Here is a 15,943-nt window from a genome sequence, read left to right as displayed (position 1 = left end):
GTAACTTGCGAGATTCACAGGAGTGGTGCCGTCAAAGTGGATATTATTCATTCGTTTCGACAGTGGCATGACGTCGGGATCATCATCATTATCAACCCGTTCTCGCTCTCGTTTCCTAAAAATTGTCACTCATTACAATAATTTATAATATACATAAAATAATGAATAATGGAAAATAGAGATAACCATTACATTTCTGAACGCAGGCAAAATGAAACGCCTACGGAATATAAAACATAGTTTAATTTATTAGCAGCTTAATATATCGAAAGTAAATAATTAGACAACATTTACCAAACATGACAAAATCCTAAAATTTACTTTACCTATAGTCTATTTATAATCAGTCCAAAGAGCTGATGATTAGAAATCCTAATTTAGGATGACACAGAATTAAGATAAGAAACGGTTACATTTTCGGAGCAAGACGTTGTATTTCGATGAGTGCATATCAAAATCGTTATCCGATTCCACCTCCACTATGCGACTTCAGAAACTTGAAAAAGTTCCCTGTTAGAAGTAATGTATTCTATTCTACGTCACTTGAAAATACATTAAAACCTGCATTTTGTTTTCCACTCACACGAACGTATATTGAATCCATTAAAGTGTAAATAATGACCAGCAAAATGTAAGTTGTGTGTAAAATGAAAACATGAATGGTCAAATTTTTATTAGCAAAATCAACAAACTTTTATTGAGGTAAAAATCGTTTCCATTTGATTCGAGTGCGGGGCAGACTGTGAAATCTCATTTCATTCAGCTCTAATGTACTTATTTTGTACATATTAACCACGATAAATAGTTAAATACATTGATAAGAATTGTCCATTACTCGTTACAAGTAATCATTTTCCGTCTCCCATGACCCACAGTATCTGCGGAATCAACAAATATGTTTTAGCACTCTTGAATTTGTCAGACATCCAGATTTAAGCACAGTGCCGAGTCAGTCATTTTTTTCGTCTTTTTATAATTTTGTAAAATGTTATCTTGTTGCACACCAATTTCCTTACGTATCATGCCTAACAAATTTCAAAAATCAGTTTGGATCCACAAAAATTCTTATGTCTGCTATATGTATTTGCAAAAAATTGAGGTTTGTACATACAGCTATATAATAATACACATGTAGGTTCGATAATAATGGGATTTTGCGACAATTTATCTAGCTCTGTTTACTACGATCACTCAAATAATCCTGAACTATCATGTTATCCCTTAAGGCCTGGTAGAGATGGGCATTTTAGGACTAATTTGGTGAAAATCGGTCATCCGCTAGCGTGTAAAAGATTATTAGATTGATCGATGCCATAAATAGCAAAGGTACCCCCGATCGTAACAAAAGCCAAGAATTTATGCAAAAAGTAAACTAAATGGACAAAAATTAATACCCGTTCAAAATCGGTTGGGCATTTATGCCCCTCCTACAAGAAATTGTAAAATTATTAAAGATTTGGACTTGATTTCGTGTGTCGTGTACTTTCTCCCTCTGAATTTGTTCAATTCGCATACCGAAGAAGACGACACCTCATCGCATCTAACCGACTTCGGGCTTGTTCCGCAGTGTGCAGATCTAAAGGAATATTTGCACTCCACAGGCGCTCAGCTATTGCCCCAATAAAGCTGTAATTGAAAAGGTTTAGTAATACAATCATGACAATCTCAGGCTTGTAATAATTAAAAGGACTAACGGGAATATCCTTGGAAGGATGTTGGTCTTATCGACATATTCACCTGGAATAATTTAGCTGTTTTTAGACAAACATAATCATACAGTAGTGTAAAGTCCATCGGAAATAATGCATTTATACACGTGTACCAGGACGCAAAGATATTTTTATTCAAACACCCTTACACATACATAATTTGTTTCTTCTGCCTCTCATTTTCCTCAGCTTTGAGCAGGAAGTACCAGAGATAGATTATGCATGAAGGACTTAACGTAGATGGAATGGTTGAAGACGAGAGCTTGGCAATAGAAATAATTTTAATAACCTACCCCATATACAGGCCTGGAAAATGAGAAATTATTAAGTATGTATAATCACTATTTTGCATGCATGTCGATCAGTATAAGAGTTAGTACCTCGCCCCCAACGATCAATTTTTCTTGCTCTTCAGTAACTTTAGGGGTGTAAAAAGAATTATTGGGGTGTTTTAACTCGTGTAGTACTAATATTTACTTACTGTCTGGTAAACTCATGATAGGGTCAGCTCGGTAGTATGATTTCCATGTTTCCCCGTAGCTTCGAGTAAGTAAAGACAAAATAAGGATTAACATAACGATAAGTAAATCAAAACCATACAAAATGTACGTATAATATTTGCAGTTTACCTGATATAATTTAAATACCAGGGAGAAGAAAGTATTGTTCTATAACCCTTGTCCAGTACTGCCTGTTAACTTTAATCTTTAGACATTTGTGTTTCTTGATTATTCACCTTGTTATTATGCACCTGAAAATGATCTTGCCATGAAAGTCCGTAATCCTTCCAAACCTAATTTGAGATCAGATGAGATGGATGAGAAGAGATATCATGTCAGATACGCGATTATCTGACCTGTTTCGAACTATACCTGAATTACCACATCCTTGTCCAGCTAGTGTACAGAACGTATGTATTAATTTTTATTAAAAACACGTAAAACATGTATGCTCTTTTGTTTAATTTTAAATAAGTACTTTGACTCGGTAATCTAAAGGATCCTGCCACGCAATAGGTTTGAGATTCAAACTCTTGATCATCTGAATATGCCTATGAGCATAATATTCTTGCACCTCATTCAAATGCGTGAAATTATTTTTTGCCATAAAACTTTTAATTTCTGGTGAGGACTGCCAGCAAGCTTGATATATCTAGGATTTACAGATAAGGGAAACAGAAATAATTTACATATGCAACAAAAACAAAATCAGAAATTAAACCCACTTCATCAAGACCAAGGTGAATATACGAATCCTTTGTCACATTGGCAATTTCAGAGAAAAGGTCCCTCATAAATTCATAAGTAAATTCTTTTGTGGGATCCAGATTTTCATGACTGGAGTGATACGGGTGATCTGCGGTTCCGGGATTAATTCCGTCCCCATAACAGGGTGTCAGCAATTCTAATTCACATTATAAGAATAAGTATAATACCCCAATTAACAGAGTTTTGTGAGAATTGGATTAATTTCAAACCAGGAAAGGCTTTTCCTAGTGAGTGGGTGTGCCCAGGAGTATCTCTGAAATGGGTACATATGTAAGTTATAATTTCTAGTGTTTAGTTTTATCGCTTGATATACATGTGTTACATAATGCGTGTAATTATTAGTATAATATACGAAATATTTGTTTATTACAATTCTAAAATCACCCGAATTCCCCGTAACCTTGCAGCCTCTTGTATTCTTTTGATCATGGCTGGTGTGTAAATTGCTTTGGGATTGTAAGCCCCCTATCATGAATATTTTGAAATTAGAACATACATACGTCTGTACATAAATATGTAAATACGGATAGATATGTATGTAAGTATTGTTTCGCTTATAATAACCTTCTCTGATAATTGAGGAAACTTTTGGCTCACAAACGGAAAGCTGAAATTAAAATTGTAAATTTTAATATTAAAGTTAATTGGTTATGAATTACTGTGAATTTTTAGCCCGGGTCAGGGCTTATTCATTATCAACCATATGTACCTTTGGTCATCGGATAAATGCCAATGCAGCACTTGTAAGGGTCATATAAAAATGTTTTTAGATCAAATTTTATAGTTTTCATGTTTAATAAATGTCACCATTCATCTTGTTGTACATCAATCCATCCAAGATTTGATAAAATATTCGTTCGGGTAAATAGTGTCTCGCGGAATCGATCATTAAACCCCTGTGGGGAAACCTACACACAGATCATAAAGTTACATTGAAATTACCTTACATTGTATTACATTATTTCGTTATTTGGGGAACCTTGGCCAATCATAAATGGTCGTTGAGTTCATATAATAATGACGTTTCAAGAGATTAGCGTCAACAAAACTACTGTTCGTTTCAGCATTGGTAAAGATAAGTTGGGAAAATGTTTCGATTCCTCGAAGTAGTCCCCAAATCGTGTCTGCTCGAATCTTAATTTCAGCAGTACCATTAACTGTCGACTCCACGGTTAATACATCTGTAATCACATTGTACGCTGATTTGTAAAATTTGTACTGTTATTTGCTAATAAAAGACAAAATGTGCCGCGAGTTTGTACATTGTTCGTATTCAGCATTATCAGAGAGTTGTGGATAACTGAGGCATTCATTGTGAGCTCCTGAAAGTTCCACATACACTCGCGAGACTGTTGGAAATTCTGGATCCGGTGGGGTTGGTGATTTGTACATGTCCGGAAAGAGAAAGTGTCTGCTGTACTTGACTATTGCAAATTCCAGAGGCTCGCAGCGTTCTAGGCTAAGTGGAACAATGCGAAAAGAATATGGGTCAAACGTCACAAGGTCAGCCGTTGCGTGATGAAATCGTGGAAGTGGCCAAATATAGGCATTCGGCCATTCGGTTCGTCCATCCTTAAAAAAATTATTTGGTGAAACAGTTTTATACGCAGGCAAATAATGCAAGCATTTTTTTTACCTGAAATGAATTTCTTGGTTCAATCGGGAATAGCTTGGAATACGAGCTTTCAAGACAGAATACTAGCAAAAGTATTAGCACACGTTCTGATGAAAGTATAGTTTTTTGTCTCATTTTGTTTTCTCCTCCGAATGTGTTGCAACTTTGGATTACTGAAAAAAGTAATTATGCAAATATGTCTAAGTATATACTTCCTTTTCGCTTATATTATGGAATATTCCAACGAATGGTCAAAACAACAAGTGTGTCTGCAGCGTGACTCTGAACGCAAATATCTTCCATGAATCACTCATTTCTCCAGAGATTGATTTGTGGAGCATAAAAGTGACAGTTGCATTATAGATATCTGATTGCCTCAGCTCTTTCATCATCACAAGTCCATTACAAATATGATCCTCACAACGTACGGCACTTGGATTTCAACAGGACCAGCATTTCAGCGTCAACTATTTTTATGAATTATCTAATAATAAGATGCTCAAAGTGTCGTAACTCTATTTCCATCCGCCAGTTTACTAATATGTGTGGTGATCCTCAAGTTAAAATTAGGTTGTGACATGGAAAAATAGTTTTACAATCTCAGCAAATCCCCAAGAATGATTGACATTAATTGACAATTCTTTGAGAAATAATGAATGAAAAGCACAGACGAGGATGTATATGTCGTATCAGTTTTGATGTGATCTTTCACAAGCGCAAATACATACTTATTACGCCATTGTAGCAGTTTTGATGATAATTTCTCTTACTCGTTAAGCACGCTAACGCTCTGCTGAACGGCATCGATAATTGACGACGCGACAATATTATTTTTTAAATGAAACATGCCGGCTTTAAAAACTGGAAAAATCCAGCATAAAAATTAACATAAATAAAAAACACGAGTACATATTTATGCTTGTATTACACAATCTTTTTTTACATCAAATCGCTCATTTTATCAGCTCAGCATGATGTTAGGGTCATATTGGGCCATGGAGTTGATTTGTACATCGGTAGCTTCATTAGTCGTTGTAACAAATTCAGGTTGGGGAAACCTAATAGTTGTTTGATCTTCTGTGTAACTATGTTGCGATGCAGTTGTACTTGGATCAGGGTCCACAACATTTGAAACGTTTGATACTGTGTAGAGAGCCGCACACAGCACAACGCAGACAACGCCAATAATGTCAACGAGCAGACCACAGTAAAAAATAATAAAGCAGTTTCGTCTGACAATTTCCTTGTAAAAAATATTGCATCCCTACAAAAAGCGATCATATATAAATATTTCTTATAAGTATGTCACTAACAAATTGGGCTGCAGTATAATTTTCTACCTTGGGAGTTTGTTCTGAGCTTTTAGGACCAGCGTTATATACCAGTGATCCCTGGCTTTTATGAACCGTCCATGTATGGCCATAACATTCTTCCAACTTTTTCATGAAATTGTAATCTCCATGAACTTTATCCGTGATGTTGAAAGTTACGCCAAAATCAATGGCTCCCTTCCATCCACAACATTCCTGTGAGCAAATTGGCACGATTAGCATATTTTTTTAATTCTTCGATTATTTACAAAGAAAATCACGCACATACTTGTTGTTTTACGGTGTGGAAAAGCTGACTTGGTAGTTTTGAACCTTTTTCAATGCTGTGTTCGACTAATCGTTCATATTCTTTTCGAAGGTACCCTGCCTGGAGATATTCAGTGATGAGTGTGGTCCCAGTAACACTCAAAGCGATTGCAATTACGCAACCTACAACGTACTGAAAATACATGATATTACTGCTCAATTGTTTCGGACGATTTCGCAGGTACTTACAATGCTTAAGATAGTTTTGTTGCGAGCGAGAAATTTAGTAATGATGAAAATAAAAGGCATCCATAAGGAAAGAAAGCGGAGACTGACATGGAGCATCCAAACTGGTCCTTCTAGTAAACTTCCACTGGGGAAGGATAATGAAAACTGGATTGCTTCGTTCAATTGGTAACAGTAAGCGACTCCTCCCACTGCCTGATTCCAAATTATTTTTATACAGATCCATATTAATAATTTTGTTAGTGGTCTTTTTATTTTTACTAGTGCAGGCTTAAAATATTTAAATACTTACAAAAATACAAACTGCAAAAATCTGAATACTTCTCTTAAAGCACGATTCAGTTAATGGTGTAAAGCTCAAAAATTTTAGCATATTTATGATTGTCCGGATGACAGTTTTTCATGTAATTAGAGGTGCCGTGTTTGGTAATATTATTGCAAGACAAAACTCAACCTCAGTATTATTGAATGAATTGTTATTATTATTAATTATTAATATTTTCAGTACAAGCGTCATGAATAAACTTGAGTCATAGGAACATCACAAAAGAACAATATCGTGAGCTCCATCTTCCCGTTTAGTTATTTGGAATTTATTTTGTGGAGAAAAGAGCTGGGCCACATGTATTGCAGAAGTTGTATGGTCTGAAAGAGTGACCGTTCTCAGACGAGACTCTGCAGATGAAGGGTCACTTAATTTCGCCAAAGACGTGTAAATAATCAATTGGTCCGCCAAGAATGTGTCTACCGCGGCAGAAGACACCAGAAAATCTTCCACTTCTTTTTGTACTGTAGTAATTGCTTTAAAAACTTGGTCAGGTTCTGGATTACGCCCTTCCACCAAGTAGGAGAACCCTGCTCGAGATTTTTCGCAAGTTACAAAATACTCGACGGATGCAAAGCTTAAAATTCGAAACTCGATGCGAGGTTTGGGCGTTTTCTCTGAAATTAATCTTCTAAATTCTGGAAGGTGCTTCTCCAATTTAGGTGTCACGTTGAGTATAGCTTCAATTGTGACGAGTGATCCTTTTTCCGTGAGATTGAAGGGGACAAATTTTCCACCATTTGGGTTAACCTCTAATTCCACGCGACCTCCGCCTCTTGGAAAATATCCAGGGGCTGGAATGAGTGAATTAAATACTTGTGCTATAATATGCTTTATGGGGCTAAGTTTCATTACGCTACATATCATTCTACGCTTATTACCTCGCAACCATGCTTTTACGTCATTCCCCAGAAGATTGAATGTTGGGAGAAATACTCGTTGCAAATAGTCGAAGCTTGGAGATTTCATGACATGCGTTCCACCAATGACTGTAACCCTGGACGGAGTGGCGAGTGTCATGAGAAAGGGGAGAATGCACTGGATATCGTAATAATGTTTATTTTAGATAATCATATTGCAATTTAGTTGCAAGAAAAACTCTGAAAACAAACCTGGATACAGAGAGTACAGCTGCCTGCAGTTTTCAGGTCAATGTTGGTATTGACGCCCGGGGGTGACGAAACACGGGGAATGCTGGTCCCGTTGAGGTCGAAAGATGTGTCTTGTTTCTTCGGAGTGAGGGACGTCGTGGCTCCAGAAATTCGAAGCATTGCCAAAATACTCTCCAAATGTTGGGATGCGAGACCCGGATTCGGTCGGTTTGCTCGGATGTTTATCACTTTTATGTCCCTTTTGAGGATACACGACAAGGTGACGGCATTCCGGATTATTTGACCTCCACCTTAATTATGGGTCAAGCTCATTAGTTATGAATTGGATTTATTTGTGGGCAGAATAATATAATATAGAAAAGATACCTTCCCCATGAGACCCATCCACCACCAGAACTTTCCCCGGATTCATGCTTGTCTAAAATATCATACATTTATGTATTATTTATTAAAAGTCTAATTATAATGTAGTCTTTTACGGTGTGATTTGTCTACTACCGAATTACCTCACTCATTCTGCTTTCAATATAAAAAAATATATATCTACTGGACCTGAAAAAAAACGTTTTATGATTATTTCTGGAATGTCAATGAGATGAGAACGATGATGCAACAATGTCATCAGAGTGGAGAAAGAGATAGAGAGACATTATTCCTTCCACCAAAAATCATACTCTTTGGGGTGGATGAAGAACATGACAAAGAAATTTAACGGTTATACAATGCATATTATAACGCAGAATGAAATACATCGATTACATGTTTAACCTTAGCTCTTTATTGGTTCGCAATGTCGCAATAAGTGAGAATGAGTGATTGATAACGCTATACAGATTTCATTGACGTTAAATAACATTTTTATTCTAGTGCCTAGTGCTATGTTGTATTAGTGACTTTCCCTTTCATAAATTAGAATCTTGCTTTCGTTTTATATTTTGAGATGTACTACTGTTACTTGACTCTGTCGTACCATTTTGACTCGAAAGCAGTGTATCGCTGGGTTTGTGATTTGTCTTATTTTTGCTAGGACACTGATGGTGCGGGGATGCTGGTGGTGGTGTGACGGGGGACGAGGTATTTCTATTGGTGGCGAGCAGAATGGTCCTCTCCATCTCCTGGAGCTGTCGTTTGCCATGCACGAGGAGCGTTCTGGTCGCCTCGTCGTCCGTGGAGGAGTGTTGCCGAAGCCTGAACTCTGACCGCACCCACTCTTTCCACTCCTCCCGCATCGGATTACCATTGCACCCGGTTAGGTTTGACGGATTTTGTGATGCTGCTGGTGGCTCATTCAACAGTTTGCCCAGTCTATTATAAACAAACAATGTCATTGGAGTTCTCACTTACTCCCGTAATACGTATTGGTAAATAATAATTTTATAAACAAGTTTAAAGGGACATTACCTCATAAATCCACGGTACAGTTTAAGAATTTCAGATCTGAGCATAAACTGCTTGAGGGACATTGCAACTGGTTTCTGCATCTGTGAAGATTAAACATTAATTCATTGTTAAGACTTTCATAGTAATTTAGATATAAGACCAATGTATGCATCTTTAACTCCAAAGTACTGTTGATTTGATTTACCTTCAGCAATCTTGGGCTTAAAGCAGGACACATTATGTGCTCAAAATCATTAATGAGCTGTAATAAACAAATTCTAAAACTATTAAAATCTTCAAAAATTTTACTCAAAGTTTTTCAGATAGCAAATATCTCACACCAATAAAATTAACAAATGCAAATGTGACGGCAGAGATTCTCAAAATTCTCACTTTCACTCGTGCAGTCGTGCTGCTGCCGAAATGGGGAACTTGGGTCTCACTCGCTCATAATAAACATCACGAAACGCAACTTTCACCATATAACGCATATAACATTTCACCGGCGCTAGTTTTTCACAACTTTCACTTGATCTAATTTCACCAAAGGCCCATTTAGTGTACATAAATTGAAACCACTGCAAGCTGCAATGAAACACCAGCACAAAAACCCACTAGTCGCAGAGTACCATGACATAATCAAGCCTGACAGTGACAATAAAAATTATCGAGGTCTCGTGTTGGTGAATAAGCTGAAAGTTCTCCTTACAAGTGACCCCACTGCGGAAAAAGCTGCGGCTTCAATGTCCGTGGCTGTAGGTGGGTCTATGCAAACTATACACGTTGTATGCATGAGAACGTAGCGTACCGTAACAATGTACATATTATTCTTATTCATTGATATTGAAATTTATGTATGTATAGGAAGCATGAACGACCCACCACATGTTCCTGGTCTTGCTCATCTATGTGAACATATGCTATTCATTGAGACGACAAAAACAAACGGTGGAAAAGGTTACAGCAAATTCATTTCGGAAAATGGGGGTGGATGCAATGCCTTTACGACACGGGATCAGACCAACTACTACTTTGATATTGCAGCGTCTGCATTTAATGACGCCTTAACCAGGTTTTTCAAAAATCCAGAAATTTCAAAATAATTTGTACCGCATTATAAATATTTCATGGTTATATATAGATTTTCCAAGTTTTTTACCACACCACCAGAATTTCCAGACAATGCTCTCCAGCAAGAGTTGAAGATCGTAACTTCTGAGCATGAAAACAAATTAACAAACGAGGCTTGGAGAAAAATGGCTGTAGAAGCGGTCACTGCTAAGCCTGGTCACCCCTTTGGTCAATTTAGCACTGGTAAAATTAAAATAAACTTGCATCCTTCCTGTTTGTAAGATTTGGTCAAAATTGTGCGCAGGCAATGAAGAGACGTTGTGGGTGGAACCAAATGCCCAAGGAATTAACGTGCTAGAATGCCTCCGAAACTTTCACTCTCAATTTTATTCAGCTAGCATCATGTCTTTGGTTGTCCTTTCAAAGGAACCGTTGGATTACTTGGAAGAACTTGTAGTCAATTTGTTCTCTGGAGTAAAAAACCTAAACATAGCCACACCTTCATGGCCTAATAATCCATATGGACCTGTAGAGTGCCAAAAGTGGATAGACATAGTACCACTATCCGAAGTACGAGACTTGTATGTGTGCTTTCCTATGCCAGATTCACGTCCATGGTTTAAAACATTTGTGAGTAGGAATTTCTAGCACTATTAGTGATTGTAAAATTAAGCCCTCATTGTTGTGTATGCAGCCACACGGATATTTGACAAATTTGTTGGGACACAAAGGACCTGGAAGCGTTTTCAGTTTGTTATCCAGGAACGAGTGGGTTAACAATACATACTTGAACTCTTCCGTCCCTGGTCGTGGCTTTGGATATTTGACAATTGGTCTCACGCTGACAGTCGAAGGGTTGAAACATGTCGAGGAAATTGTGGAGATTGTTTTCAGTGTATACATAACTTCCTTTTACATAAGTACTTACCTCAAAATGCATAATAGTGGCATAATAATTGAAATTGTTGCTCTTTAGTACATAGGCATGCTACAAAGTAAAGGACCACAAAAGTACTTTTGGCAAGAGTTGAAGGACATTTTGAAAATTCAGTTCGACTTTATTGATTGTGAAAGTGGAATCGACTTTGTGCAGAGAACTTCCAATTTATTGCATGTAATTAGTAAATTAGAACCATAATGTTTTTAAAATCTCAGTGAATGATATAAAAAGTTAAATTCTGATTTAGGTTTATCCAATGTCAGAAATCTTAACAATTGGCTATATTTTAGACAATTTTGATGAAGGCGTGATAAAGAAGTTTCTAAGCTCTCTCACCCCGGAATTTTGCCGGTTAGAGTGGATCAATAATAAATTATTTATGATTAATCAATAATGAATGCCTCTCGTAGAATTATGGTGGTTGCGAAAAAAAATGATGCGATTGCTACCCAGACCGAGAAATGGTATGGCGTAAAGTACCAAGTGCAACCAATTAATCCCAGCCTAATAAATAAATGGAAAGAAGCCTGCACAGACTCCTCCAAGTACGCGAAACAAATGACTCATCCTCCAAAAAATTTGTTCATTCCAACCAAATTCGATCTCAAATACATACCTCAGCCTGAAATGGTATACTACGCAATAAAAATAATGTATGTCTTGACAATAATCTGTAATCTGTGTTAAAGCAAACCGAACCTCGAAGAATTTCTCAGGATCAGCTCATTAAAGCTTGGTTTTATCAAGACTGTGATTTAACCGTTCCCAAAGCATTTATTCGATTTGAACTTTATAGGTATACGATAGTCATGCCAAATAGATAGTTGATAGTTTGATAGCCAAATAAAGTTGTCATATTGTTAAAGTCTTTAATATCTCACCAGTTTCCTACCAATGGTCGACCCGTTCACTTATAATTGCAACCACATCTTGTCCATGATGTTTAAAGAATCGATAGCTGAAGAATTATACAGTGCAATTCTTGCGGGCCTGAACTATACGATCAAGGGAACCATGTATGGGATGGAGGTAACTCAATTTTAAATAACATCCAAGTTAATGGATAACCATCCTGGATTGCTGTAGATTACGGTGGATGGTTATGACGAAAGACTCACAGTCCTCACCGAAACAATTCTCCAACGACTCTTAGATTTTGATCCGAATTCTAATATGTTTAAAGCAAAGCTGGAGTCGTATGAAAACGGATTAATAAATTCGTCAAATCTTCAGCCATACACACAAATCCCTTATTATTTTTCATTGCTGACGAGAGAAAAACGGTTCACTGATGAAGAATTGCTCACTTCATTAAAAGGTACTTAATAATTAATATTAATATAAAGACTAAACATTGTGCAAACTACTAAAAATAATTGTAACCAGAACTGACTGCCGATGCAATTCCTGAATACCACAAACTTTTCATGAAACGGTTGAACTTGGAATGCTTGATTTATGGGAATCTATCAGAAAATGTGCGGCGTAAACTATTAATACATAATGACATATAGTATTATGTAATATAACACTCCGTTGATTTTACGTATCCAACATTTTGTATTTTTATAGGAAGCAATCCATTGCTGTGTGAAATGGAAAGCAAAGTTTCAAAATTTTGGCACTAAACCCCTGATTCCGAGTCAATCAATCAGACTTCGTGAAGTTCAACTACCAGCAGGTATGCATTATTACCTTTACATAATTTATAAACATAAAACTAGAAAAAGTAGTTCCATTCTAGGAACATCGTGGGTTTATAAGAAAATGTTGGGCAACGAAAATCAGCGTTCATGCTGCGCCGTATTGTTTCAAGTTGGTTCCAGAAGACTGGAGGATAATGTGCTACTGGAACTTTTCGACCAAGTCATTTACGAGCCATGCTTCAATCAATTGCGAAATCAAGAACAGTTGGGTTACATTGTGAGGTCTTCGGTTCGAAAGTCGAATGGAACACAAGGGCTGTTAATCATTGTACAAGGCCTATTAAAGCCTCAACTGGTTCATGCAAGAATTGAATCATTTTTTAACAATCTGAAGGTAATTTTTTTAGTTTGTGTAAATACATATATATTTTGCTTTATCACTTCCACATGGATATTATAAAGTGTTACATTTTAAAGGGATGCCTCCAAGCTATGCAAGAAGATATATTAACAAGGCATAAATCTGCTGTCGCATTGAGGAAAACTGACTTGCCGAAAAAGTTGTTAACACGGGCAAATCGTCTGTGGAACCATGAAATTTACACCAGGGAATACAATTTCACTCGAAATAAGGACGAGATAATGTTCCTTCAGACTTTGGATGCCAATCACCTGATTTCTTTTTATAATGTAAGTAATTATCTGTATCATAAATTTTAGATGAGGAAATTGAATTGCGAAATACCAATTTTTGTCATATACATGTTCCAGAAATATTTTAATCCAGCATCTGAGGACCGAAAATGCATTTCCATATATTTAGAGTCCCCTACAAGTCAAGGAACGAATCCTACTATTAGAAATAATAGCTTGGGTACGCTGATTCTGCATCAAGAAATAACTGACGTTACAGATTGGAAAAGTAATATGACACTATCGCCTTTATTTCCAATTTTAAAGTCAAAAAATGACACAAAAACACTGAGATAAAGAACTAAATTAAGAATATCATAATAGTACTTAACAATACGGAGGACGATAATCAAGACAATGAAACGAATTCGACAGATCACAAATTGTTTAAGTTAGTAGCATTATTATTATTAGCAGCATATTTACGTAATTTGACATCAAAAGCAAAGATAGCTGAAATAATATGAGACATTTATTACGAGTGAAGTTGTATTAAAAGTACAATTTGTTATGTCTGACAAATGAAGTGAAAGAAATAAAATTTACATTAAAGTATCATAAGTAATTAATACTTATGCACTTAAACCCTAATATTTTTTGATAAGATAGAGATAAGTACTATTATATAACGGCCAATATTGACTCGTGTAAAATAACTGTTATATATTGTAATAATAATTACAGAAACACTTTAACTAAAGAGTAGATACGGACACTCAGGAATAATGAACCAACTTGAAAAAATTAATCGTTCTCACCATCTTCAGCACTTGCAGAGTGCCAGGTAAGTCGCTCTGCAAAAAATAAATTCGACAAATTTGTTTCAAGCAACATAACTTCACAAGTAATTTATACATTCTTTAACTATTTTTTTTTACCTTCGTAAAATTTTATAACCACTTGTGGACATTTAACATTAGCTTGACGAGCTGGGACTACAAAAATACAAAAAAAGATGTAATACAGATATAAGTATAAATTTTAGTTTTCTAAATGCTAACCCAAATCCGCCTCGTCTGTTCCTTTCCATTTCATCAAGAACATGAGTTCCCCAGACGAATCTGTTGCACCAATAATTTTCTGGGGTTCCATTCCTCGATCAAATCCAGTGGTTGTAGTTTCATCCTAGATAACAAAAAGTTATTGACCTCCGAAATCTCATTTTCAACCAATGTATTTTATCAAGTACCTTTTTGACTTTCTTGGCCTCTTTCCTTTGGGGAGGTGGGCTGATGTCCCGCTTGCTCTCTTTTTCCTTAGCGGGTTCCACAGCCTTGGCGCTGGTTCGTTTCGACGTCTTTGCCTCCTTTTGCAATTTTTCTTTTTCCTTTCGTTTTCGTTCAAACTCCTCAATCAGTTCAGGACAATCAAGATTCTCCTCTGGCTCCCAAGTGTTGTCCTCCCTGTGAGAATTATTGTTTAGTTCATATAAAGATTAAAGGGCCTATCTCATCTCAATCTCACATTCCCAACTTTACTCTGATAGGTAGATAAATATAATAAAGTAGCTTACGGTCCATAGCCCTTCCAGGAGAGAAAATATTCCACCTTTCCTTTGACGACACGGCGGTCTATGACCTTTTCTACAACAAATTCTTCCTCCCCACCTTCTTCTTCTTCAGTTCCGGTAGCCGAGCTTGGTTGAACATCGTCAACATCGGGCATCTCCTCATCAGAATCGTTCTTGCTTTTTTTACCCATTGCTGTCAATTTCAAATGAAATCAATAATACATTATGGTCCATAATGTATTATTAATTTCATCCATAATTTATGGATAATTTAAACGTAACTAATTTGCCAGTTTATTCTCCGGTTTCTTAACCTTTCAAATTGAAAGTTTCAATCCAAGACTTTTGAATTTATTAAAATGAAAATAAAGCGTTAGCAAGGTGTAAAATTATGTAATGAAACCTGAAATATTTCCGTAATCAGTTAAACTGAGAAGGCGTACGATATATACAAAGAATTATCTCTCCGAGATAATTCAAAGTTTAATAGATTTTAATAGTAAAATCACAGCATTAAATAATTCGGCTTTCGTTCACTGACTTACCTTCAGCTGCCTCGACTGATAAGAACTCTTCAAATTATAGTCCTCCCTTGAAGGAATAAAATTAGTGCCAAATTAGCGCAAAACTTGTAGGTTGAAGAGCAGAGAGAAAAATTGGAGCGATCTGTCCAGGCTTGGCTTCTTGTAATGTTGCCGATTTGTGCTCTTGCTCGGAGGACTTGCGAGGTGAGCGATAGAGGTGTGCTTGATCTGAGCTCAGACAAAACAGCCCGGCTTTTACCAGCACTGAGCACGGTAGGGATTTTGTAGTCCGCATGAAAAGACGGACCGGGCCGGAATTTTAGGTGG

General features: G+C 36.5%; 6 protein-coding genes and 1 long non-coding RNA gene across 10 annotated transcripts; 2 read left to right on the top strand and 5 right to left on the bottom strand.

Annotated features, from left to right (window-relative positions):
* Positions 1 to 639: 639 nt before the first annotated feature.
* Positions 640 to 4,892, bottom strand: LOC110845680 (beta-hexosaminidase subunit alpha). 2 transcript variants are annotated; one of them, XM_022092142.2, is made up of 20 exons: positions 4,614 to 4,888; positions 4,240 to 4,549; positions 3,957 to 4,158; positions 3,785 to 3,885; positions 3,687 to 3,717; positions 3,542 to 3,584; positions 3,348 to 3,442; positions 3,187 to 3,230; positions 2,935 to 3,113; positions 2,688 to 2,861; positions 2,582 to 2,605; positions 2,461 to 2,502; positions 2,339 to 2,400; positions 2,191 to 2,249; positions 2,090 to 2,127; positions 2,003 to 2,015; positions 1,695 to 1,737; positions 1,516 to 1,626; positions 1,395 to 1,427; positions 640 to 878 (listed from the first exon to the last, which is right to left on the bottom strand). In XM_022092142.2, exons 1-20 carry the CDS (start codon positions 4,725 to 4,727, stop codon positions 839 to 841), a joined length of 1,758 nt encoding a protein of 585 aa, XP_021947834.1. In that variant the 5' UTR covers positions 4,728 to 4,888; the 3' UTR covers positions 640 to 838. The 2 variants fall into 2 exon arrangements, 1 of the variants encoding a protein (XP_021947834.1); XR_004834333.1 differs by lacking the exons at positions 640 to 878; positions 1,395 to 1,427; positions 1,516 to 1,626 and having other exon boundaries at positions 1,706 to 1,737; positions 2,339 to 2,396; positions 4,614 to 4,892.
* LOC118434882 lies at positions 3,122 to 6,673 on the top strand. 2 transcript variants are annotated; one of them, XR_004834334.1, is made up of 3 exons: positions 3,122 to 3,247; positions 6,282 to 6,410; positions 6,475 to 6,672. It is a non-coding gene; the product is annotated as an uncharacterized LOC118434882 (long non-coding RNA). The 2 variants fall into 2 exon arrangements; XR_004834335.1 differs by lacking the exon at positions 3,122 to 3,247 and adding an exon at positions 6,007 to 6,120 and having other exon boundaries at positions 6,475 to 6,673.
* On the bottom strand, positions 5,498 to 6,841 carry LOC118434880. The gene is made up of 5 exons (XM_035849408.1): positions 6,708 to 6,841; positions 6,419 to 6,610; positions 6,192 to 6,362; positions 5,933 to 6,118; positions 5,498 to 5,856 (listed from the first exon to the last, which is right to left on the bottom strand). The coding sequence occupies exons 1-5, from the start codon at positions 6,786 to 6,788 to the stop codon at positions 5,554 to 5,556; spliced, it is 933 nt and encodes a 310-aa protein (XP_035705301.1). The 5' UTR covers positions 6,789 to 6,841; the 3' UTR covers positions 5,498 to 5,553.
* A 33-nt stretch (positions 6,842 to 6,874) lies between these two features.
* LOC110846520 (RNA 3'-terminal phosphate cyclase) lies at positions 6,875 to 8,506 on the bottom strand. The gene is made up of 5 exons (XM_022093301.2): positions 8,359 to 8,506; positions 8,219 to 8,270; positions 7,853 to 8,142; positions 7,622 to 7,778; positions 6,875 to 7,534 (listed from the first exon to the last, which is right to left on the bottom strand). Exons 1-5 carry the CDS (start codon positions 8,365 to 8,367, stop codon positions 6,957 to 6,959), a joined length of 1,086 nt encoding a protein of 361 aa, XP_021948993.1. The 5' UTR covers positions 8,368 to 8,506; the 3' UTR covers positions 6,875 to 6,956.
* Positions 8,507 to 8,607: 101 nt separating this feature from the next.
* On the bottom strand, positions 8,608 to 9,732 carry LOC110847425. 2 transcript variants are annotated; one of them, XM_022094365.2, is made up of 4 exons: positions 9,626 to 9,732; positions 9,438 to 9,494; positions 9,254 to 9,333; positions 8,608 to 9,157 (listed from the first exon to the last, which is right to left on the bottom strand). In XM_022094365.2, the coding sequence occupies exons 2-4, from the start codon at positions 9,468 to 9,470 to the stop codon at positions 8,755 to 8,757; spliced, it is 516 nt and encodes a 171-aa protein (XP_021950057.1). In that variant the 5' UTR covers positions 9,471 to 9,494; positions 9,626 to 9,732; the 3' UTR covers positions 8,608 to 8,754. The 2 variants fall into 2 exon arrangements, with proteins under 2 accessions (XP_021950057.1, XP_035705304.1); XM_035849411.1 differs by lacking the exon at positions 9,626 to 9,732 and having other exon boundaries at positions 9,438 to 9,619.
* Positions 9,733 to 9,768: 36 nt separating this feature from the next.
* LOC110846814 (insulin-degrading enzyme) lies at positions 9,769 to 14,211 on the top strand. The gene is made up of 16 exons (XM_022093654.2): positions 9,769 to 9,991; positions 10,097 to 10,304; positions 10,374 to 10,546; positions 10,608 to 10,933; positions 10,998 to 11,198; positions 11,280 to 11,417; positions 11,491 to 11,594; positions 11,654 to 11,873; positions 11,933 to 12,039; positions 12,128 to 12,272; positions 12,330 to 12,561; positions 12,630 to 12,721; positions 12,816 to 12,924; positions 12,988 to 13,283; positions 13,367 to 13,579; positions 13,661 to 14,211. The coding sequence occupies exons 1-16, from the start codon at positions 9,823 to 9,825 to the stop codon at positions 13,877 to 13,879; spliced, it is 2,952 nt and encodes a 983-aa protein (XP_021949346.2). The 5' UTR covers positions 9,769 to 9,822; the 3' UTR covers positions 13,880 to 14,211.
* Positions 13,813 to 15,798, bottom strand: LOC110847955 (chromobox protein homolog 1). The gene is made up of 6 exons (XM_022095013.2): positions 15,638 to 15,798; positions 15,096 to 15,285; positions 14,772 to 14,985; positions 14,584 to 14,707; positions 14,461 to 14,517; positions 13,813 to 14,376 (listed from the first exon to the last, which is right to left on the bottom strand). The coding sequence occupies exons 2-6, from the start codon at positions 15,281 to 15,283 to the stop codon at positions 14,327 to 14,329; spliced, it is 633 nt and encodes a 210-aa protein (XP_021950705.1). The 5' UTR covers positions 15,284 to 15,285; positions 15,638 to 15,798; the 3' UTR covers positions 13,813 to 14,326.
* Between the last annotated feature and the right edge of the window lie 145 nt (positions 15,799 to 15,943).

Source organism: Folsomia candida, unplaced genomic scaffold (assembly GCF_002217175.1).
Source record: "Folsomia candida strain VU population unplaced genomic scaffold, ASM221717v1 Fcan01_Sc003, whole genome shotgun sequence".
In the NCBI taxonomy this organism is placed as follows: Eukaryota; Metazoa; Arthropoda; class Collembola; order Entomobryomorpha; family Isotomidae; genus Folsomia; species Folsomia candida.
The sequence above is the reverse complement of the archived record's forward strand: the minus strand, read 5'-3'. Positions and strand labels throughout refer to the sequence as shown.

Coding starts and splice junctions, on each gene's coding strand:
- LOC110845680 (XM_022092142.2), bottom strand. CDS start 4,727: ATGAGACAAAAAACTATACTTTCATCAGAACGTGTGCTAATACTTTTG. Junction 3,443..3,541: donor TTCCTCAATTATCAGAGAAG/GTTATTATAAGC, acceptor TATTCATGATAG/GGGGCTTACAATCCCAAAGC. Junction 2,250..2,338: donor TGGTATTTAAATTATATCAG/GTAAACTGCAAA, acceptor ACTTACTCGAAG/CTACGGGGAAACATGGAAAT.
- LOC118434880 (XM_035849408.1), bottom strand. CDS start 6,788: ATGCTAAAATTTTTGAGCTTTACACCATTAACTGAATCGTGCTTTAAG. Junction 6,611..6,707: donor TTTTTGCAGTTTGTATTTTT/GTAAGTATTTAA, acceptor ATTTGGAATCAG/GCAGTGGGAGGAGTCGCTTA. Junction 6,119..6,191: donor TCCACACCGTAAAACAACAA/GTATGTGCGTGA, acceptor ATTTGCTCACAG/GAATGTTGTGGATGGAAGGG.
- LOC110846520 (XM_022093301.2), bottom strand. Junction 7,779..7,852: donor GCTGTACTCTCTGTATCCAG/GTTTGTTTTCAG, acceptor TACGATATCCAG/TGCATTCTCCCCTTTCTCAT. Junction 7,535..7,621: donor CGTAAAAGCATGGTTGCGAG/GTAATAAGCGTA, acceptor CACTCATTCCAG/CCCCTGGATATTTTCCAAGA.
- LOC110847425 (XM_022094365.2), bottom strand. CDS start 9,470: ATGTGTCCTGCTTTAAGCCCAAGATTGCTGAAG. Junction 9,334..9,437: donor TAAGCCCAAGATTGCTGAAG/GTAAATCAAATC, acceptor TAATCTTCACAG/ATGCAGAAACCAGTTGCAAT. Junction 9,158..9,253: donor CTGTACCGTGGATTTATGAG/GTAATGTCCCTT, acceptor TGTTTATAATAG/ACTGGGCAAACTGTTGAATG.
- LOC110846814 (XM_022093654.2), top strand. CDS start 9,823: ATGAAACACCAGCACAAAAACCCACTAGTCGCAGAGTACCATGACATA. Junction 11,418..11,490: donor GAACTTCCAATTTATTGCAT/GTAATTAGTAAA, acceptor ATTCTGATTTAG/GTTTATCCAATGTCAGAAAT. Junction 12,273..12,329: donor GAACCATGTATGGGATGGAG/GTAACTCAATTT, acceptor GGATTGCTGTAG/ATTACGGTGGATGGTTATGA.
- LOC110847955 (XM_022095013.2), bottom strand. CDS start 15,283: ATGGGTAAAAAAAGCAAGAACGATTCTGATGAGGAGATGCCCGATGTT. Junction 14,518..14,583: donor AACAGACGAGGCGGATTTGG/GTTAGCATTTAG, acceptor GTATTTTTGTAG/TCCCAGCTCGTCAAGCTAAT. Junction 14,377..14,460: donor GGTTATAAAATTTTACGAAG/GTAAAAAAAAAT, acceptor TATTTTTTGCAG/AGCGACTTACCTGGCACTCT.